Raw genomic sequence first — 26,477 nt, forward strand, 5'->3', positions numbered from 1 at the left:
GTTATGAACTTAGGTCTGTACTTATTTTATTACGTAGTCAAATATACTAATTTCAGTGATATTATAAGCTAAAAAGTTGAATAGTTACCTATATAATTGGTATACTGCAGACTATATTATGATGTCTTTTGCTTAGTTTTGTTTTATACATTCAATTTTATTTCATTGATAAATTATTCACGTAACTCTAAATTTATCCTCGTTTAAATAGAAAACAATTTTATACATAACAATATCATGTTATCAATAAAATACATGTATGTTCCGCAACATTTTAATATTATTATACATTTAATACATACAATATGAATTATCTCGACTATTATTTTTAAAAGAAACAATATTTTTGAAATGGCTTGAACCCTCGTTTTAAATATCTATCTATTTTATGCGTGTTTTCCCTCCTTTTACCATAAACATGTAGGTAACAAATGAATTCAACGCCAGCTGTTTATTATATTTTTGTTTTACCTTACGTAAACAATAAAATGTCAAATGTTTTAAAAGATCTTTTATTCAATGACCTTTATCATATACAATATAGGAGAAATCTATAGTAGCATCATGATGTTGTATAGTTGTAATAATAGTATAGGTAGGTACCTCCTATTTCTATATCATTAATCTTATTGCAAATTAATTGTATTTGCGTAACCTTTCTATATGGTTATATATTATATTATGAACGGCTTCGTTACACCAATATTATATACTTATTATCGTTACTCTAATAAAATATTTTAAATATCGTATAGGTAAATAAATAAATACACCTACACAATACGTTTTAGATTAAAATTGACAACACAACAGAAAAATCATAAATTTATAAGCATCAGGCATCTACAGATATTCTGATATCTACTCTTTTGTATAGTATACTGTATAGCTGGGTTATTGTATACTTACATTACACCTTTAAAAGCCTATTATTTAAGCTTTATTATATATAAATTCATATACAAAATTAACATAATTAACATTATTTTTGAATCTACACAATCATCCAACAAGATCAATGAAATGAAATTACGAAATTACTGCGTTAGGTACATCATAATATTATAATCTTAATAATATATATTTCACCTAGTGGCATACACGTATAGGGGAATACATTAGAGTGTTCAACCCCTCCTAGATTTTTTCACTTTATATGAAAACATTTTATAAATCATTTTTTTTATGCCCACCCCCTTCCTATTTGATATTTTTGTGCACGCCACTGATTTGGGACGATGATAAAGATTAAAATATGTAGTATAATTTGAAACATCCTGATAATGGTCGTGGCTAAAAAAATACCTCAACAGAAAATGTCAGATATGCTGTTGGTACTATATTTTAAGTATTTAATACAATTTAGGACATACGTATATTATAGGAACCTACCTACATAAAAGGTATATTGTGTAAATAATATATTGGTGACTATAGATGTATCATGTACATCGCGGTATACCTATACTATTAAATTGAACAATTGAATTTTGTTTTACAAGAGTACCTACATGACCTTATAGACTATATTGAAATTCTTTGCATTTTCAAACCATTTATTTGTATCAACAATTTATAATCTAAAATATCATGAAAAAATGCAGTTGTGAAAAAGTACATATTTTATTTGTACCAAGATGAATAACTTCCAAAACATGAATACCTACAGAATTCCAATTTTTATATTTAAAAAAACATATAATTCAATAATTGCAATATAAGTCTACTATAACAAATTTACTTTTCTAATAGAGTATTTTCATTCATGAGTATATTGTGACATACTGTACAAATATTTATAGTTTATGTATATATTATATATATTTTTTCTCCAAATGACCCTGCAGTACATCACGTAGCATGACGGATCTATATATAATACGCATATAAATTGTAGAAAAATCTATGTAGGTACACTAAAACACGTTTATACATAATGTATAAACCAGCAGTTATTATTTTCAAGTTCATATGGTTAAACATATATGCGATTATTTTAAGTAAGATATTACTATATCAAATTTGCGTATTTACATTCAACATCGTTAAAAAGGAATACAAATTAATCAAATGACCAATATATTAGACGCATAATTACAACATAATATATTATGGTATGTACACACGAATTTAATTTTCAATTTCATAACAAATTATTTTGTTTTTTTTTTATATATGTAATGCTTAACAATGTGTCTACTAACTGTAACAAATAAAAAAAGCATACGTTTTTTGCAATATAATATATAAACGGTCTTAACGTATAACTTGACACATGTCATAAAATTAAAAAAATTCAGTTTAAATTGTTATCATAAAATAATATATCAGTTACTTTTCGTTTATATTTTAATATACATACTCGTATGCATACGCCATAAACTTACACGAATATATAGTGTATATAGACGATAAAAAGTCTTGCATTCAAAATCATCTTTCCGTAAAAAAAACTATTAAAATGACACGCAGTCGTAGTGTTTTCTTTATATTTTATTACAAAATTGTTTTACATAATATATTTACTCATATTTGTATATATAATATATAATATGTTCTACTTTTCATTTTAATTATAGGTATTGTAGAAACCCTAACCCCGCAATTGAGTATCTAGATATTCTCAAATCATAATAGAAAAAAAAAAACAGTACTAAATGTCTAAATAAGTCTAGGCTATAATACTATAATATATAGGCTATGGTCGTAACATAATTTATATATATATTATATTATCATTGATTAATAAGTATATTATAGATTATTGATTTATTTATTTAACTTGCAAGGCGTATGCCCCCGAGGATCAGAAGACGTATACGCTATATTATAATATATTGTAAATTGGTATTAATTATTACCTATTAAGAACACCGTATGGCGGTGTATTGTAACTAGTAACTACTTATAGGTACGGTCTACTTACAACAAAACAATGGACATCTACTCAGGTTGTTGCTTTGGTTTATCGATCTTATCATATCTTCTGCAACAGCTAGGATTATAATGTATACCTAAGTAGTTGCAATTATATACTATTGAATATGCGATTATTAATTAAAGAAAAAAAATGTCTATCGTAACTAGTTCACTAGGGGTCAAATTCTGGTTCAGCATAGCCCTCGACAGAACATTCCTCTGAAACAAATGCAACTGACCTGGACTGAAATTTTTATAGGTAGGTACAAATAATAAAATCAGTGGTACAGATTATGGCATGATGAACGATAAAAGATAATTTTGAAATTTTAAAACTGTGGACAGTGGTGATAGAGAAACGTTTCTCTTGATATTTAAGTTGTATTTCAATAAATATTAAAAGATCACTGCGTCACTATTTTCTGGGTATCTATCGAGTATTTCCAGGGAGCGACGAAATATGTAAATTTTAATAAGAATATAATTGTGGTGGTTTTAAAGTTTATAGAATATAATTGCTTAAAATAAAGTGCGGCTTCTTTGACTGTTTTACTGCAAAGATCGTTATTAAAAAATAAAATAAAATATTAAATATACCTATATTAGTAACTAATGAAATATCATTAATAAACTACTTAATTATTAGTTTTAGAATATCTCGGTTTTTTTTAATTTAATTTTTTATCAATATTACTAACTGACACGGCAATGCGTTACTATTGATAGATTTTTGTGATTATGCGAGCAGTATATTATCAGATACTTATAGGTAGGCAATCTACTATTCGGTGGCGTCGCGGAAGTATTGCGAAAGCAGTTCCCGCGGCGTCGTCGGTTACAAACTGAAAAAAGGTAGGCAATCTACTTGTGGTTAATCGCGGACCTCGCGTGGTGTGTAGGTACGTAAGTGTATAATTTAACTGTGAAGTATCAAAAAATGCAAAAAAATTGCTCCGCCGAAACCGTGGTTTGAGCTCGATATATTTTGTATTAAAATAAAATGAATGTATTGATAATAATAATAATTATTATCAAAACCAATAGCAACCATTTATAAACAAATAATAATAATAATCTCAAAACTTTTGTTTGAGAACTTCCTAGGGTTGGACCTCTTATTTACCTTTTTTGCGATAAAATGAGGCCCATCTTCTTCCCTAATATAGGTCTGTGCCAATTCAAATCAAAGTCGGATGAACGGTTTACATGAAGGACACAGGAAGTCGGATACAAACATTTTTTGTCTTTTATATACATAAATAGATAATTTGATTATGGTTTTACAGTTTTATTTTGGACATTTTTGAAACACGGGCGTTTTAAATTGTTATCTACCAATTACTACCACCAGGCATCAGTATTCAGTTGTACAGATCCAAAATAATGTCCTATGGACTCAGCTATTTCTATTTAGCAAAATGTGCTATGTAATATAGATTATTGGAAATCATTGAACGAAATATGAATAATATTTTATATCTATGAATAGTGTTATTGAATACATTATTCCATATAGTTATAATAATACTTATAGATAATAGATATTATAAAATATTATGTGTATTCAAACTATACAATATTTCAGAGCAGATATCATTGTACGTCGGAATAATATACATTCCATGGATCTCTTGTTAGATTCCAGTTCAATCACACAATCGTAGTTAGGTACCTCTGTATGAGTTCTTTTGAACACGTTCAATATGAAAAGAGAAAAAATATATGAAATTCAACAAAACACTATAGGCGTGGCTCCAAGACTTGAATAAACTATTTATCTTCAAACGGGAGAGCGTTGATCGGCGCGCGAGTGCGTATAATATTAATTAGGTATAATTATACACACGAGCATAATATAATATATGCCTGAATATGGCTACATTAATTCAATATTTAGTTTATACATTAATATACAAAAATATTTAATTTGTCTACAACACGTGTTAACAATCGTAATTATTATACTTATTTAGCGCGTACATCCTAACAACACATAAATTATGTCACACGAACAGTCCTAAAATAATATAATAATGACCGCCAACACAATTATTACTGGTTCAAAATTGTATGCTCAGAAACAGGAAACTATATATATATATATATATATGTACCGGTATACAGCGGAAGCCGCGCAATATACCTTCATCATGCGGTATGGGTATAGACATTCAAACGAAATATTTACATATATTATGCATACATACGGAACGTGTAAAAAATCCCAAACTAGTTTAACTTGCATCACCAAACTTGCACGTATCAATATCATATATTATGCGATCACGTCACACTGGAAAGAAAAAAATTTAAAAAAAAAAACCATTTACGGTTCTTGTGAAGTGAAAAAAATCCTTTTGTATACACAAAATATAGCATCGATGGAATGTCGGCTATTATGACAAACTAGTTATTATTATTATTGCATTATTATATAGGTTGAGGGGAACGATACGTCTTCCTATAAGTAGATATACGTCACAAATACCACCACATACCCCGGCGGCGATGACGTGACATCTAAATATAATAATATAGCACTCCTCACTTGTCTTAGTAATGATATGTCCGTGTGCATATTATTAATGTGTTTGTTATGAATCATTATTTGTAGATTATTACACAGTTCGGCATATTAAAAATATCGTCATGAAATATACAAATAATAATGATAGTGTTTAACGCGATATCTATAGTCAGATTATCAGTCGGTGGTTCACAATTCCTGCTCTGTATATAACGCATTATCTTAAATATTTTTTAAGCCTCCATAAACTCTGGCACATAAGCCGGTATGCTATCGTTCTACGTACGACGACGATAGTAGCGGTGTAATAATATGATCACGATAGGAAATATTTAGTTTTTAATACGATATATTTTATTAATTACATTGAGACGGATTTACATGCAATTTTAAATGAATTTAGAAAATTATATTTGTGTACACTATCGTAAGTACTTAAGCTTCGTTATATAGAAGACCGTCAGCAAAATGTTTAAATACTAGTTTATATTTTACCGTTGACTTATAAATTAATGTATTATTTTAAAAGCTTTTCTCGAAATGAATATTCAACCAATACGCTCTGCTTATACATTTTCTTAAATCGTGCTAAGGCATAATATATAGAATAAAATATATAATTCCGTTTGTGCTGAAAATCTATGGCGCATGGTAAACCTCCGAAAAAGGAATATTTTTCTTTATTTTAATTAATATATAACAGGTGGAGAGCCCAATAGTACTATAAGTTTACATCATTTAGCCATATAGGTACAATAAAAAAGACAAATTATCATTTAGGATATAGAAAATCAAAATATAACACATAACATAAATATATGATATAAGTATAGTATATAACATATAATTCGATAACTTAAAAATATTACCTGTATAGTTTTGGTAGTTACCTTTACCTTTTCGTTTTATTATTTTATTTAAGATTTTATTGGGTTCAACGATTAAGGTAATAGCTGTGCCAACATTTTTTACATGTGTTATACATATAATAAATTGTTAATATTTAGAATAAAAAAATTAGTTTGTATTTACATTATATTATGTTACTTAAGCCACATTAAGCAAAAGTTTGTTTGTTGGATTACATTTTGAGATGAACTAGATGAGGTTTGTTCTTGGTTGAGAATTTCTTTAATGTTGCTCGGGATTATAGGTACATATCCGGCTTGATAAATAAATATTAGTATTTACTATTTAGTATAATGGAATTTATAAAATTTAGTAAACTGTATTGTGTATTTTTATGATGATAAATAATTTCGATTATGGGTAGGTAAATTAATATATATATATATATATATATATATATATATATACCTATAAATACCTATAACCGTATAGGTATTTAGTTAACTTTGTGTGTCGATAAATCTTTACATAATATACGCTTATGATAATCTTTAATCGGCTGCAGACTACGGTTTAGCATTAAAATAATTCAACATATTATTTGAGAATTAAATATTAATTACAATTTATAGGTTATTAGGAGTTGTGGCCGTCATTAAAAACGTAATTGTTCACGCAATTACGTGTTGTTAAGTTAGCGCAGTAATTCCAAGAAATTGTGTCACAAAAAAATTATGATCCATCAGCAATCCAAACTGTTAACCGTGTTGGGTAAAAATATTTAAATTCATAATAATATTATATACAAATTATTGATGACTGTATACACTATACAGTTCCAGTATATTTTTACGACCGAATGTTTTTAATTGAAAATTAAAAATGCATAAAATTGCAAAAATTCGTATTATTTAATCATATGTGTGTATCTTACATAACATGCAATGTGATGTGATGCCGTGATGGGAAAACAAAACTAATTGATTACCACGTATTTTTTTTTCTTGTTAAGAAATACTTTGTAACACATAAGAGAGTTCAGGACTCGTGAAGTGTTCTCATATTAATTATCTGTATGTGTACTATCATAGTAGGTACATAGTAATACTATGCATATTAATATATTAATATTATTATACATACGTCATATATATATTTATATATCTAGCAACTTAAGTATACTGCTAAGTAAAAATCTTAATATTTGAAATTTGAATACTTTTGTAGATTTTAATTTTTCTACGAGTCTCCAAAGTGTTTTTATTATTATTATCATTATTATTATTATTATATTCTTATGCGTGTTATGTAATCATGTATATTTTTCTATAACAAAATATGTCCGTTCGGGCGTTCCCGATATAAGGTAAGGCACCCCTTACCCGCACGTAATATTATAATATAATAATGTTTGTCATTAAATCTTGAATTATGTACGGCGATAAATTGGTGTACGCGTTTAAATCGTGCGACTTTTATTAATTTACATACCTATATAATATTGTTTATAGTTTAGGTACCTTTATACCACAGTATACATAATACTATGTGTAAACAGCACGCATATTATATAGATTCACTTATAACGCAATAGCTGCAGCAGAATATTATAATATATATGTCGTTATTCTCGCACTGACCAACGTCGTCTGTCGCGTAACCTCTTATACTGGCCATTCTCATTTGAATTCCGCGTTTAAGAGATGACGCGATGATTTTTTATGGCTCTTCGATAAATTATTACAATTATTTTTATTATTATTACGGTTTGGTATTCTACGAGCGACATCGTATTATACGCACACGTTCAGTATAATAATAAAATGACACTATACTATATTATTATATAATACATATGCCTAGCTGTATGTTACTCGGCCGCGTTGTCCGAGGATAAATGACTACTCCGAGATGGGCAATCCGCTCGAGGCATCTGTGTAGTAACAATAGTAACATTTTTTTTTCTTGCGTGAACCGATTGCAAGCAGAAATAAAGTATAAACGAATATTATGCGGTTATGATTACAACAATATTATTAATAGAAGGTAAGCTATTTGCTATCTCGGGAGGACGCCACACGGGCATTTGTTGTCTCCGTCCCACAAACGTACAATATGGAAAATCGTACGTTCACAATAACACATTTTACTCTGTAATTTCTAAAATTAGAATGAATTTACCTCTTATGAAATTTAAAAGTAAGAATATTATCTAGGGCGTCTCTGAGGGTTTTGTTCATATTATAATTTTTAAGTAAGTTATGATAATTTTAAAAAGTACAAAAAATTGATTATTGTTTAAAAATAGTCATAATTTACTTTTTAATACAAATATCAATAAAAGCCTCCGAGATTCCGTAGATCATAGGTTCTTAACCGATGGTGAAAAGACCCCTTGGGGGTCCGTTGATGGTTACTTCGTGGTACATGGGGTGGCTGTTAGTTTTATTATAATGTCAATTTTTATTGTGACGTTTATTGAATGTAATTTCTGTACAGTTTTTGGTAACGTTTTTAGAATAAAAATCATAATTTCTTAGCCATATTCTACCACTTGAAAGACAACAACGAGACAAACGGGTCATTATTATTTATTTTTATGTACCAAACTTATATTACAATAAATACCTTTGTACTAACTACTTATTACACTTGGACATTAAAAAAATAATATGGCTTTGTCCAGCTCAACAAAGACAAGATTTGTAAACATCTTGATGTGCTTGAAAATGAATTTGGCAATTATTTCGATTCTACATATTAGAAAGCAGAAATATGGTTTCGCAATCCTTTTCTCGTGGATTTAATCTCGCGAACTAATAATTTAGACCTCGTTAAAGATGAATTAATTGATTTAAGATCAAAAGAAATGAAACACCATGATTTTCAAACAAAAACTTAAATCGAATTTTGGTGTTCGTTCACAAAGGCTTATATGCGAGCTGTATCTAGGACAATGGAAATTGTTGATTCTATTCGCTACTACATATATCTGGAAGTCTGGATTTTCTGCAATAATCACAATTAAAAACCGATCAAGAAATCGATTGAACATTAAGGACGATATGCGGTTGCTCTGTCCAATATGGTCCCAAATTTCAAGGCAATATTGCAATCAAAACAACAGCCAAAATATGTCACATTAAAAATTATATACATAAATTAAAAACCATAAAATAAAGTGATTATTCATAATAATTTAATAATGTATTGACTCTTAATATTATCATTAAAAAATAATTAAATTGAAAACAATATTAATTAATTTTATTTATTTTTTATTTTATTTAAATTAATATCGAATGATTACTGAGCTTCACTGAGAAAAACTCGTGTGGAGGCCCAGGGAATTAATTTTTTTTTTTTTTTTTGAGGGGGGGGGTCCGTGATTATACTTTATTCTTCAAAGAGGTCCATGAATTAGAAAAGGTTAAGAAACTATGTCCTAAATAATTTAATAATCTTTTTTAAAAAAAATAAAAAATAATTTAATAATCTTACCTTTAAATTTTATAAGAGGTAAATTCACTCTAATTTAAGAAATTATAGAGTAAACGGTGTTATTGTGAACGTAAAATTGTCCTGCACACGTTGTACGTTTGTAAGACGGAGAGAACAAATACCCGTGAGGCCGTGACCGTCCTCTTAACTGTACAAATTATTATCAATAAACCTTCTTTGAATCGTCAATAGAACCTATAGGTCGATTACTTTTTAATTCTATAATCCTCAGCCATACATTTTGCTTATTATTTATAAGTAATAGCTGCTATTCGCGCTGCTTCTAATCGAATATACTCTCACGAGATCCCAAATATAATAAGCGTGTACTCATATTGATGCTAATTAGTCTAAAACTGTGGATTTGCATTTGCGTAATTTAGATATAGGTAACCCGGCTGATATAATATCTATATTATTATTTATTATTTATTGGGGCCTGGTGTGTCACGGTTGTTGGTCGCAGTCATTAATGTGCTCTGATGCCAAGCATCAGCCGGTGTCTCAAGCTCCCAGATGGGTGACCACCCGGGTTAATAATAATAATTATTATTTAACTACCTATACCAATACCTGTAGGCTGTAACCAATGGCAACCATTGAAATAAATGAATAAAATATAATAGGTATTCGATTTGCGTAAAAGGTAAACGTTTTCATCAGTGTTGAGTGGACGGAGTATCTAGGAATCCATCGATATAACTTTTATTGAAAACGGAGTCCAAAAGTTTCTGCAGAATCCATATAGATGATAAAGAAACAGACAAACATACATTTTTAATCATTCAAATTATTATATAAATTGGGTTTGGTACCTACATAATGAGATGCAGTGGTGTAGCCACGGAGAGGGGTGTTTAACCCCCCCCCCCCCATTGACATTTCCACCCTAATAAATATATTATTTATATAAGTACGAAAATTGTAAAACATTTGGTTTAATTTATACTTAACCCTCCCCCATTTCATAACCTCGGCTACGCCACTGTTAAGATGATATTAGAGTGTGTTTGTGTGTGCCTAGCTTAGGGTGTCTACCGTCGCGGCGGACAAATAACACAACGATAGTAATAATAATAATAATAATAATAATAATAATGATAATAAATGGAATGCCCCCGCTGCAGGACATGCCGCCGCGGCCAGCGAGAGAGAAATGCCGCTGCGCGTTGCATAATAATGAGTGAAATGAATGTGTGCCAGCAAGCGCGCGCTCGTCGCAGATGGTTCTTATATACATTATATTATATACATATCAAGGTATCTTTGTGTGTGTCGTGTGTATTGCGTGTGTAAGTCTGAAGTCATAAGTGTACGTTATCCACACAGTTGCACACACGCACATGTCGCGTTCAATATACGTACACACGTATGCGCCTATACCTATAATACAACAACAACCAGAATAATAATAAGAACACACTGTAGGTAATAATATAATGACACGGTTCGTTGCGTTATAACCTGCGCATTGGTCTCGGCCCGTGGTAAAAACAAAACTGAAAAACAAAAACGATTAATATCCAATACAAACGCACAGTACACACAACCCCCCCCCCACATACATGTACGCGCCAACACACTTATGTAATATACACACACACGGCGGGCCACCCTGTATAACATAGGCGGCACTTGGCAAGCATACGTCCTGTGTAGGGGCTGCAATTACACTTTATAAGCACGGGGTGTGGCTCACCCATTAGATAATATTATAGGTACGAGGTACTACATCAATTTGAAATCACTTATATTATCTTCAAGCGAAAATAGTGCACTAAGCAAAATACAATTTGGCCGCCCCTAAAATAATAATATTATACCTTTTTTGAAAATTCCACCAACTACTAAAGTGCCGCTCTAGGCAGGTGCCTGTGAGTCGGCCCTGATTATCTTGAGAAACTTAATATTATATCTGTAAAAGTGCAAAAATTATATGAAGCTCATAAAATCACTGTTTAAAGCAGAGAAATTAACGAGTTTTAGCGTAATTGAGGAAAGCAAAAATTAAATTTTAGTGTAAACACAATCCCTGCTCACACTCCGTTTTATAGCGTCCTGCGCCTTAGACAATACCAGGAGGGGGGGGGGGGCAATTGTACTAAAAATGCTACCTATAATCGTATTGCATAATATATAAGAAGTTTAGGTCGAGTCCCGATAACTCGAATCTCAGGGGGAACAACAATAAATACGACTCGTGTATTTTTCAAGTTATATACCTCAAATGCAACACTTCAAGGGGTAAGAAAATAATATTATGTTATGTTATGAGTTATGAAGGTTTTTGAGTTACCGAGGTTAGATTTGTCGCGAATCCACTGCAGTCTATCGCTGTTGTATGCACAAGCAGTATTACTCAGCAGTGGATAGGTACATAATCGGGACTGGGTAACGCCTCGGCTCGGCCCTCGCCGATATATAGGTAGGTACCTATATAATATATTACCCATGTAGCGTGTGTCGTGAACTGAGAAAGATTACATTATACAACGCCCACGCGTCCGGATATGAGATAGCTGTAAGTACCTATATACACGGTGTGTCGGTGGCGATGGCGGACCCGTAACAAATGATCAAAGTTTACAGCAGCGGATACGTCGTCGTCGTTGTCGGCGTCGTCGTGGTGGTAAAAAAATAATAACGAAAAAACAAATTAAACGCGGCCATACTTAAGGACGAACGACGGCGGCGGAGGTGTGTGCAGGCTGAGAAGAAAAAATATAAATTATACGACTATTTACTATATCGCGGTCATATCTCTATGCGTTATGTTCTACTACTATAGAGTAGTAGAACTACTGCTGCAATTTAATATAATATAATAGTAGGTATACCTTTACGTCGACGACGCATCCTCCGAGACGAAGAGACAATATATATTTTATTATCATCGTAACATTTGTAACGATAAAATTGGATCGTAAACTAAACGTATTTTATACATTATATATATATTTATATGACGTGGAGCGTTTAATAATGGATCCGACTTTGATACGCGTGTGTGTGTGTGTGTGTGAAATGTGAATCATATAATAATGATGATAAATGTGCAATAGCTATATTGTTGTTGTCAGCGCAAGAAAAAAATGTATCCAATTTTAAATTTTTATTAATATCTACTGTTTTTTTTTTTTTTTTAATCGATTTCAAAACAATAACAAGTGACATCATAAATACTCGAATACAATATAAAACGTATTGCACTCGACAAACTGTATACTTTATGTCTCTCTTTTACTTACCTAGTACATACTTTTGTGAGTCCATTGCGATATTTCGTTCGTCAATATGCTATAATATATCTATGTATATTGTATATAACTTATTAACCCATACGATTTTGGTCGTCAGCTGCACCGACGTTTTTGGGCGGTTGATTTTTGTTTTTTTTTGTTGCTATAGGAAATAATAATAATAATAATAATATGATGTTATAGTGTGTGGGTCCAGTGGCCATGAAAGTAGGAAATATCATACATATTATACAATTTTACAATCGGGCTAATCAAATGTATCAATTGAATGAAGGTCGACGTTACAAAACATTGCTAGTTGTGAATTTCAAAACAAACATCGTTTTATTCACACGTTTAACGTAGGTATTATTTTTCAATTAGTTCCAAATAACTTCCTATACCTATGTATACATTTTTAAGTTATTGTATTATTTGATTTTCCCATTATACTATATGGGTACAGTTTTCGTTTAAGCAACGTATTAAACAGTAATACATTTCAGTAAACTAGTTTTAAAAAAGTAGTAAATGCAGTAAATACGATTTAAATTATTATTTCCTCGGTCAACGTTTGTAATATTTATAATTTATTCGAGACACCTACTGCGTTTTAAAGGATGACTTGGACACATTATTTTGATGGGTATCTGGAAAATAAATACAAAAATTACGACAGCATTATTAAAATAACTTATTCTATTAAATGTATAAAATTTCTAAACTGTACAAATTACAACAAAATGTATAATAGTAGTATATATTACGAGCACCTATGTTCAAAATAAATATTAATCTACTGGCGTAGTGAAGTCTGACACTGAAAACAACACATGGATCCATCTTCGTTGTGTGGACTGCAGCGTAATGATTATATTATATTATTTTAAAATAATAAACAATTCCACGGAGGTTTTTGCTCCCGTCGCTGTTATTTCTGTAAACGACGTTTTCTGGACTTGGCGTACACATAATTTCACCTTCTAAAAATGTACATATTTTAAAACCGAAGGAATATAAATCAATTCTGTCGATGTGTATGTTCGGTTGTCATTCGTAAAGTAGCCGTTTTTTTTTTTTTTTATCTGATGCTTCTCACAATATTACAACGCACGACCGTCCATTTACTCGTGTGTTTTTAAAACAGTGATTTAAAATCTATCGTATATGTTGTAAGTACCTGGAATAATATTAGCCTCCAGTATGTGAAAAATAATTTTGTGATTTTAGTGAAAACAAATGACTAGTCATAAAATCGTGTTGTTTTAAAATAATAAATATAGATATTATATCATATTTTTGTAAACCTTTTTACCATTTTATTTAAATATACACATAGACACGTTTATAAATGTTTTCATTTCTTATATATGTATAATATGGATTAGCCATTAGGTACAAGTGTCGTTCGTATAGATCAATAATATACATACACATAATAATTTATTTAATATAATATATTTTTTAAATTTTTCTGTTGCGTGGTACATATAGGTAGGTACTCTGTTCTTTGATTATTATTTACCTCATGATGATAATATATTGAAATGATTGATAATAATTCAATTATTGTGGTTTGGATAAAATGAAAGGCGCATTCCTGATCAATGATCGATTATCCCACGTGACAGTACCTACGTTCTTTATGCATTATTATATTTATTATATTATTATATTATATTAATGATGTACCTACCTACCGATATAGTTTATTATACAGAGTGATACTGCTGTGAGATCGCATTCCGTTTAAGGAACACCGGAGTATCATTAGAACAATATAATGTATGAGATGGTTTGTAATAATAATTATGCATGACCGTGGAAGGTGTTTTTCACTCATTTTTCCAAGGTTAAAGAGAAGTCCCGGGCAATTGCTGACAACAGTCGTTTTTGGACTTTTCATTTAAGGAGTCATTGTATAGATACTATATAATGTATAAGATGCTTTATGCAATTGTGTTCACTGACTACTTATATACCTACACATCAAGCAATGATTGCGAATGACATTACTATATTATAGGTAGTGGTCTATTTCATGACGTGCATTATGTACATTTCAATAGATAACGAGTATAATATTTTGATAGATTAAAAAATCCTAATGCTTATCATGCTAATTTTTTTTAAATACCTATACCTTAATATTTTGTTTTTTTTTTTTGCTGAATATTTAATAATATTAAATTTAGACTAATACACAGGAATACCTACGAATTTGAATATTATATTATATTCCGAATTAGAGTACCTATGTACGATATTTATGTGAAAATAATATGATTTAATGCAGTAAGTAATGATATAAACGCAAGGAAATATCATACCTACATTTTTATTATTTATGTATGATAATGTACCATTGTAGCCGGTGTATTATTTTCATAATTATCTATTTGTCAGTATTATTTAAAAAACCACTATATACCTATGTACTTATGTTATTGTCTTGTAGGTTTATAGGTAACTTAACATATACCTTCGAATAAATAAAATAATTTAGTATGGGGTATCTATTATAGATATAATATTATGAGTCGGGTACCCACAGATCTACTACCTACATAATATTATTATGTTGTATTGGAAGAGTTTATCTCACATTACTCACTATATGTATTTTACATACACGTATACGACGTGATCATAACGGTTTCCTTATACACAAACGCGATTTCCGGCTCAAGTCTTACGAACATTTTTTATATTATTTATAATTATTGTAACATAGCTGTATATAATGTGTGTACAGAACAAAAGATATACATACTAATAATATAATGTTATTATTAGTCTTGGACGACTTATCTATTAACTATCGTGACTTTGAGAATTCCATCGTTGACCACATCGCTCTTCCCATCATAATTTATGATCTTTACCCATGTGTCTGCAGTGTGCTGAACCTATGTATCTATATATATCTAATACCTATATACACTCCGCGGTCGATTCTTACAATGGGCCCTCAGTTTTATTTTGTGTACCTACCTTATTAGTGACGGTTATATATTATTATATTGACAGTGGACCGCGCTCTATAGCGGATACGATCGGCCGCGGTGGTATTTCCTATACTGTACACTCGTTCAGTACTTATATACATTATTATATTGACAAGCCGCTGGAAAGATTTTCGATAATGAGCTCGGCACACGAGTGATTGATGTACATTAAAAAAAATCAAATCATTTTGGACCGCCTATCGGTTACTGATTACCAGGCTATTATCGCGTACGGGTATATACCTATATACATCATATACACCTATATATACATACGGCGTCGGCGTGTACAGTCAGCAGCGACTTTGCTCTCGTGCAGGCTGCAGTGTCATGTACATATTATTATTAAAATATAATCTCTCGGTCTATATTATAATGTATATTAATTATACGTATAATGATTTTAAGATTCACGACACCACTTAATATACACACACACACGCATTTATATGTATATCATATGTGTATTGCACATTATACGCACGCCGACTTCGGTATATTCTACACACATATCTATAGTATATATGCGAAAAAGACACACGAGTGGTCTAATTAAGCGCATCTAAAAGACGGTTTTAATTAACGATCGCGATGGGGTGCGACGCGTAGGTATATTATATTGTAGTATTTCGTTCGTCACGCCATACTCGTTGGTCGTAGGTACCTATATAGTATACAGCGAGTTTCGTAATTAGCCCGGTTTATTATAACGTGAGTGTGTGTGTGTGTGTGTGTGTGTGTGTGTTCGAAATAAACCGTACGAACCGCACAGCATCGTCATAGGTATCGTGTTGTTATCAACGACCACCGTCTGCGGCCGTCGCTGATCTCTGCACATCACGTGCCTACGGTACATATTACATATAATATATAGACGTATATTAAACGATATCTCTGCGGAATGAAAGGAACGCATAAAATTAACCCCGACAAGTCGTATCTCGCACGTGCGTGTGCTGTACACAATAATAATGATAATATATAAGGCGGCAGCGCCCTCGTGACTATTAAAACAAGTCTGCGCGCCTACACAAGTTCGCCGCGCGGACAAACCTTAAATGGTGGTCAACCAAGTCGCGAGAGACAGAGTGTGTGTGTGTGTGTGTGTGTGTGATTTTGCTCGCAAGCTGAGTTTGTATATTATAGTGTGCAGGTGTGTACCAAGGCCGCACGCTCACGACGACGATGACACGGAGACTTGGACGACGGCGGCGTCTTCTGTAAAATTATTATCCAATATCATATTATTACATGTAGGCACCTGTATATAGGTGTAGGTGTTACTATCAACATATGATGAGTTTTTCATTGGTAATTTTTTATCAAGCGTAATAACGCTGCGCTGATGTGATAATAATAATACAAAACGGATTTTGATACGCGCGAATTGAGTAATCCGTCGCATATTATGTATACATCATAATATCATTTAAGTACGCGCACACAATAGGTAGTAGTACATTATTATATGTATATTACAGGTGTTTATGTATTGTGTGTACAGTGTGTGCATAGGTATCTGGTATATATATATACTATATTAGAGATTTGCGCATATACGTATACATAATAATACACGCCATGTACACATGCCGAGCATGTCTGCAACGTTGGCAGATCAGCTAACGGCCGACACGATTTCGTCTGTGACCGAAACACGCAAAAATCATCATCGTATTTATTTTTGTTTAATCGTGCTTTATCGGTATCTAGGTCCTTGACCCCGAAGTCCTGGTATACCTATATGTATGGGTACGCATTACCACCTATATATATAATATGCATATTGTATGTATGTATGTATGCATGTATTACAAAAAAAAAATCTGGTCTTACAACAGCCTCATCAATTCACAATACGCCCTCGTATATGCATTGTGATCCGAAACTCCGAAGATACAGTTATGGTATTTTTTAACCGCGGGTGACTGTTACTCAACAAATACTTAAACATAATATTCAAAATAGCTGACGAAACTTTCAAAAACGTCAAACGAATTATGTATAATATCTCATCGGTTTAATCACTGCAATATTACACTATGTATACGCATTTTTCGCTGTTTAAATTGCCTGTATCCAGTACCCATATCACATTATGCAAAATGTGAATAAATATTCATTACGGGTTTAACGCCAAATTTAAATCTAATTTATTTATAAGATACGTACTGCGGACACCACATAATATTCTCGAATACTACCGAACATCATTTTATTATATGTTTATGTTTTTTTGTACATATTTTACTATTATTTCATATGTGTTTATTGTTTGTTTTTTTTTTTACAGCATATTAACCATGGACAAAATCTCGTGGAAGAAGAGTTCATACCATCCGTTACTGCGACATGCAAAGCTGGGTACATGACGATTAAAGTCACCACCAACCAGCCTTTTGTTGGTTAGTTGACAATGTTCTATTTTTTTTTTTTACGTTTATACAATTATAATTACTCTGTTGCATGCTACACGACCGTTTTAATAAGCCAATTACATGATAATTAAGGGCACGAGTTACTGTATTCGATTGTAATGCAAATTATGTATATTTTATCTTTGACAAAACATATGGTATGCAAATAAGTAGGTACGTTATTTAAAAAAAAACATTGCGTCAAATTAAAGTGTCCCATATAGTATAATATATATGTGTCACAAAAATAAATAAAAGTGCATATTAAATTGGTATAGGTACCGTACCTAATGTCATCTAGGTATTTCGTTTTTGAAAATAATTCAGTTGAGGTATGAATAAAAATAATGTATTTCTCAGTCAACATGTTATCGAAACTGCAGTTCATATCTTGTGTATATCTTCGACAGTTATTTTAAATGATTAAAACTGACTCGATAAAAACATTAAAAACCATTAGTGTAGAATATAATTTTCTTTAAACGCAGTATAAAGTAACAACAAACGATACATGTATACGGTGTTTAAAATGCATGTACTAATATACTTTACATACGATAACATAATATTATGAAGAATGTTTTTTTTTGCTTGGCTGCTTTGCTACCTTCAAATCCCACGTCCTCTGTTATGAACAACTGGTCATAAAATATGTTTAAACATGGCACGGAATGCGGTGCACACCTTTAGTCTTTACAATCAGAAATTAGATATTGGATTACGAAACCGATCGGACGGTTCAATATTATTATAATGCGTATGTTGAGTACAAACCAATAGTACGTGTTTACTACGTTTTGACCAAAGGCCGTGTCACCATAATCCTTCTGCTTTGTCAATAATGAATAGAACTTAACAATATACCTACCTGCAGTGTTGTCTTTTAAAAATAATGTCTTTTTAAAATCCCTGACGAGGCCATATTATTGTTATATTTTTCCCGCGACCTCAGCGAAAAAATAAATAATGATTTTCAAAATATTTCTATCTAAAAACATGTACTTATATAATAATACGCGTGTAGGTACAATAAATATAGAACAAACGAAAATTCTATCAATGAGATCAGACTATAAAAGTATAATAAATATTTCAAATTTCCTAATTTAAAATGTATATAATATATTGCAGTGTTCAATATTTAAGTGCATATAAGTAAGTATGTAGTTTAAATTAAAAGAGACCATATTAAATTATAAATATACGGTATGAAATATGAATATATTATATAGCCTACTTAAAGGCTTCGGCCCTTGCTCGCTACGCTGGCCAACCCCTCAAATGTGTTTCATCTAAAATGCTTATTAGGTATATTTCAATAATCATAACTGGTATCAATCACTTTTTTTTAAATTATTATTTTTATTTAATTTTTGATTGCCTTAGCAATTATTAATCACTCAACAAATATTTAAAAACTTTTTATATAATATATTATATAGAGTACTTATAAATTATTGTATTTATATATTTATATAATTTGCACCTATGCTATATAATAATATTATATAGGTATAATTAATAAGTACCTATATGTTCATTATTATAAAATATATATTATATATACATACAAATATACCGACCATAATGCATTGTAATTCATTTAATTTGTATCACTCAAATTTTTGCAACTTCGCACATTAGGTATATACATTTTATATGTTCTATATTATTTTTGATTTTCTAGAATATTGTAGGTATAGTTTTTATTCCAACCGGAGTGGTTAGCGTATTAGTTTTTTCTTATTATTTTTTATTTCAAAAGTGGTACGTAGAGGATATTATTATCAATTGGAAATTATTTAACGCAGATGGTTATTGATAGGATATTTATTTTTTAATTTTATTATTAAGTTGACCCGTTTTTAAGCATAAACCATTTTGGTTATCCTATTCTAATAGTCAGATGATATTAAGTTATGTAATGTACAGTTGAAGTTTTTACATATCATCTAATTTTACTTCTATTTTAATATTTTATGTAACACATTGCTAAATGTATGCAATTTAGTTCATTTATGGGTTCTACAGCATAATGTTAGGCATTTTAAATAATATCATGTCCATATATATATTGATATTTGACCAAAAATACCTAAATTAGTTATAACTTAACACGTCTGTATAGCAGTATCGTTTATTATACACAGACACACAGTTAATTATTTTATCTTTGCTTTCAAATTTAAATGAATACAAATCAGCGTGGTTATATCTGACCCGTACTTTTTAATGTTTATGTAATATATTTGTATACTATGCGCGTACCAAAATTATAATCTATACAGTACACAATACACATTAACAGAAAATTATAACACTGTAGTATAAATTGTATATAATTATTCGACTAGAAAGGTGTGAACCAATAATCAATACTTTCATTGTTTTATTGTTTTTTAACACCAATGATTCTATAGTAAGTATATAGGTATACCTATTTAAATTCAAATTTCACAAAGGACTTTTTTCCACGCCTTTTTCGTGGGATCTAAATATTTTATTATAATCTTTGTAATTTCCGCATTCAATTTATTGCATTGTTTTTAAGCTAAAGAACTATTATTATATAGGTAAGATCTAAACTAGATATCGTTTTCACTTTGTCTTTGTCAAGTTCTGTTTTTTTAAATAAAAATAAAAAATTACTAATCTGTTGACTGTTCATAGTTTTCTAATTTTTAAGTTATTCATTCCTCGCCTGGCAATCTATTTTCAATATTTATAATTTAATTTCAATATCATTAGAGTAGTTAGCCATTATCAAATCATTATTTATTACCGATATTTAAAATATTTGCATGTATATTAAAATTTAGAACATATTGTGTCGCACTAGCTCCTCTGTTTGTTTGAAAAAACAAATTTAACCGTCAATTTGTACGTCATAATTTATATAATAGGTATAATAGCTACATTATGTATTTAAAGCTAACTGTGTTCAAATTAAGTTTACGCTTTGTTTTACTCTTTAACTTGGTAAATAATTCAAATTTAAGTCATAGATTAACTAATTAAAATATTTCAACAAATATAATATAGATTATAATATTATGTACATTAAAATAAAAAATTATCGTTTACGTAATAATTATTAAGAACTCAATGAGGAACAATAACCGTTTAATATTCACTCATAATGAGTAAATATATAGTAATAATACATTATACAATTGTGTATTAGAAGGTTAGTTTAGTTAAGTATACCATATTACCATTAACACTTATTACTATGATTTAAGAATTGTGTAAAGAAAGTTATATGTTGATAAAAAGGTTAGGAGGTGAGAGGTAAAAAGTTATGTGTGGGCCTTTGTCTGCACTATACCTTCATTTCACAAGAAAGAAGTTCCAAATCTTCTTGAGATTATCGTTGATAATATTCTAATAACCACGATCAAATTATGCCCCCCCCCACCCCCCAACAAAAATACTAGTTGGTTTGGCAAGAATAATCATAACATAAAGTTAAATTAAAATAAAAAACTTATTTTACCCTTCCGAAAAGTTCGTTTAACTGGAGATACTCCGATACTCGGATACGTGTTGTTTACTTGTTTACGTTCACTCGTAAAACGATAATATAATATACTTACCTAGTACCTACCTATGTGATAATAATATACCGACACTGGCCCACAGGCGGTATACCTACTCTATATTAGTGAAGAACAGTGTTCGAGGTTCGGTCGTACCCACGCAATGAACGCATCATAAACGTCAATCGAAATAATAATTTTATAATTAAAAAAAATAAAAATCGTCTCGTTTCCCACAGGTGCCGTGCACGCCAGAGACTATCGTTCGTCGGGTTGTCTGAGTTACGGGAACGGCACCAAGCTCACTACGCTCGGCATCAACCTGTTGGCCACCCAAGGATCGACTGATTACTGTGGCATATTCATCAACAACGTACGTATATTAAAACATTGCATAATTTTTGTTGATAAATAATTAATACATAGTAGCATACGCTGTGCACATCTTATAATAATAACATAATAATATTAGGACGAGGTGTTCCACCACAGAGAATTATCTGGTTTCAAAACGATATAACTATATAAGTAATATTGCTAAAGTTTAGGTTTAATGTAGGGTTGTTAAATATGGTAAAATTGAATCTTCTGAACCAGTGAACTTGCAAATTTATTTTAAATACCTCAGCATTTAGGCCGATCCGCTGTTTCTTTTAACGTCCCACTCCCACATGCCACCAATAATCGTTTAGAAAAATATGAACCGCTAAGAAGACAATAATAACAAACGCCAATGTAGACCTAAATTGTCAAGCTTAAATTTTAATTTTTGTTTACATTCATGATTATTCAAATAATACTTTTAAATTTATCAATATTTTATATATCCAATGTTAATTTAACCACATGTATATTATATATGTGTAATGTGTTCACTATTTGTAATTTGTTTAATTACAAATTGACAATTGTACATTAAATATGTTTATTAGTCAATTTAAATACCTAATAATATAATACCACTATACCAGGTGTAATCGCTTATAAAATATAATGTAATAACCTAACCTATGTTCTCGAATATAGACTCGGCAGTAGGTATGCGATATCGAAATGGAGGAATTTGTTCTAATACCGATCTCGCATTCGTGGACGTATAATAGATGAGCAATATAATACGTTATACCGCGAGTGTTTTATTGTATATGCCTACGAGAAAATAATTTTAAAAAACTCTATGCCTAATTTCACCTAATCATCCATCATCGCGTGTACACCTGCACATGCACCACTATAGAATCGATATAGGTACATTTAATAAAATTTATTATACAAATGCATAACTATTAACAATATAGTTATTTATGAGTTATAAAACAATATTGACGAAAATGACGTGTCCTAATATGTCAACTTGATATACATCGACAATCGTGATATTAAATGCACCTATATATGTGCATCGGCACGGTTACGATTACATGAGTGATATTATATACGTATTGCGCACAATGATTTGTACCGTTCGTCGTCCGCAGACACCTTCGGCTAATATGGGCGACTACGACTCGGTCTTGTCGTCGTTATTACATTGTTAGATACCTACGAGTTTATGACATATCTCCGATGAGGCGGCCGATGATGAGTAGACGCGACCATCGTCGTCCGCGTATATAATAATATCATTTATTTATTGTTGTGTACCCGGGCGGCATTGTGTACACCGTACCTTACATTGTATTATATTATTTTATAATAATAATAAAAATATATAGGTACCTGGGAAAAAATTTGCGCCCGATTTCACGGTAGGCCATACGCCTCGAATAGAAGCCGTAAACGACTTAACCGCGGCGGGTGGGTGCGCCTTTTTTGCGGCATGCGTTACGATTGTTACACGGACGACGTGTAATGATATCACGTCGTCGCGAAAATTTTCCTCGGAAAAGCAGTGTACGCGGTGGACAGCAGACGTCATCCATATGAAAACAACATCATCGAGTATAGATATCATGACGTGCGTGTAAGACGTATATTATGCACCGCGTGTATAAGTGTTAGGATCTTGTGTATTTCATACTTTGTATAGGTACAGTTGTTGATGACTGGTGTTATGTCCGAGTCGTATATAATATATTACACCCAAGGACTAAGGTGTTTATCACTGTAAACAACCATTTTATCGGTAAATTTCCGTGTTTATGAATAAACATTATATTTTTACACGATTTGAAGTCGTTAACAATAATACCTACAACATGTTCGAGTAAAAGTAATCATTTTTTTTTTCCGAGTGAGATACCATCGCAGTTGTTATTTTTAATCGGTTATAAACATTTATTTGAATTTCAGTTGAGCGGATGAGTGGACAGGCACAATGGTATCCGCGAAATAATAGTGCGCCTCTAGTTACTTTTCAGTATAATATAATATATGTATCAAATTTGAATTCTTATAAAAATAATAATTAAGCACGACTAGGCACTGAGTCGATATATCAGATTAAACAAAAGATCATCTTTTACAAAGATTTATAAGGCACTCTATACGAGTTAATTTCGTTTTTATCCGTTGAAATTAAAGACGCTTTGAGTTTAAATTATTAAAAACACGTTCGATTAAACGTTATTAATTTCTAAATTACAATAAAAATATTTTTACGTCGACATTGCATATCTTAACTCTAATTTGAATATCAAATTGGTCGTTACTTATTATATTAATTTTGATAATAATCCACTTTGGATAATAAAACATGTTTAGATACATTAAATACTAACAACAAAAACTAACGAGTCAAATTTATTTAATTTTTTATTAGTTCTTTTAAATAGACACTTATATCTGAACCAGGGATGTCATCGTACATATTTTTATGGAGAGGGTGAAAACTAAAAGTATAAAGTATAAACTCAGTGGTTGCAGACTATATATAGTTTTAAATTGCTTATAAATGTTTTTTAAATAAATATTTTCTTTTATAATTATGCTTTAAGAGGACGTCATACACATATAATATGTGGATTCTGTTTTATACTAACGTATAATTTAGCGTCAAAGCAAATTTTACGTTTAGAATAATCCGTTTTACTTTGTCGTTTTTAATATTATAGTGAATTGACCTATTATGCAATTTGAAGGTAAGACTATTATTTAGGACCCACGTAGGCTTTTATTTATATTTTATTTTTAAAACAAGTTACGAGCGTTCGAAAACTGTGGTAAAATAGATTATTCTGATAGTATAATTTACTATTATAGATAGATCCCCCTACCCCCCTCGAAGACGGCCATGGTCTGAAGCTGAACTAAATTACAAAATTCGTGAATTAATATAATATAATAATACTATAATAGGTATGCAATTTTTATATACGCGTTCAATACCAGTTTTTCTATGGAATACCATTATAACAGGTTTTTGACATTTTGATTATGAGGAATAAAGCATTCTGTCGTTGTCATTTCAATTGTTGTTCCTTATTCTGGCTTCTATAACGTTAATTCTATGAGCATGACCAAATACTGGATAGTATATAGATACTAGAATACTAGATAGTGTCGTACGTATACGTTAATATAAATACGTACTGTTTCGTCTTTCACGAAAATAACATTACTATTGTCATTTCCAATTCCGGTTGTGAATAGGTAGTTACACTAATAATTACACTCTTTTCATTAAAATTGAAATACTTTTTTCGTGCTCGTATTACACCCATTTAACATTTTTTTTTTTTAGGAAAATTATGTTGGTATTTGTACATATTATTTACCTTTATTTCCTATAAATTTATACACAGGTAGGTGCTGGTCTCTTTTTTAAGCAATTTATGAGAACCTACCAGAGTATACATATATTTACGTAAAATATAACAATTTAGACATTCTCATAACTTGTTTACAACTTAAAACACTGTAAAAAACTCATATGAAACACAAATAATTTACATACCTTTAAGATTGATAATAGGTCAATTTACTCTTCTATTAAACGTTACTACAAAAAATTTGAACGACTGAAAACAAATTTTGTATGTTGAATGTTTGTAAGATGGAGTCGATGGAGACAACATAAACACGGGTGTGGCGTCCTCTTAAAGATAGTTTTTCAGAATTAAACTATACCTAAACGATCCACATATATTTTTGTACACTAATTTATTATTATATTATACGGGGTGATCCATTTAACTTAAAACACTTATTAATTCAGAAAACACCTAAGTTTTTGAAAACACAATATCTTTCTTTTTTTTGTACATCATTTTAAGTCGTTACAACCATCACTTTTGGATGTCAATTATTTTTTATCGTTTTTTAAGTTTTTTTACTTTTTTCGAATGACAACATGCATTTTTAATTTGATATTCCAAGCGGAATATTATTTTGAGTATTTCGATCTATAAAAATCAAATTTCAGACAAGTAGTTTATAGTACGTACTTAGTAGTTAATAGTTATAAATAAATATTTTTTTTATTTATAAAACAATATATTTATTTTACAATCCATCATTGGCGCAACTAGGGAGGGGGG

General features: G+C 30.5%; 1 protein-coding gene across 1 annotated transcript in view; it reads left to right on the forward strand.

Annotated features, from left to right (window-relative positions):
* The window catches only part of LOC100571069, a 38,218-nt gene that overhangs the window by 808 nt on the left and 10,933 nt on the right, over positions 1–26,477 (forward strand). Inside the window, exons 2-3 of the mRNA XM_003240859.4 lie at positions 18,337–18,448; positions 22,239–22,372. Coding sequence (XP_003240907.1) covers positions 18,337–18,448; positions 22,239–22,372 — 246 coding nt within the window. The remainder of the gene's footprint in view (positions 1–18,336; positions 18,449–22,238; positions 22,373–26,477) is intronic.

This window comes from Acyrthosiphon pisum, chromosome A2 (genome assembly GCF_005508785.2).
Source record: "Acyrthosiphon pisum isolate AL4f chromosome A2, pea_aphid_22Mar2018_4r6ur, whole genome shotgun sequence".
NCBI classification, from domain to species: domain Eukaryota; kingdom Metazoa; phylum Arthropoda; class Insecta; order Hemiptera; family Aphididae; genus Acyrthosiphon; species Acyrthosiphon pisum.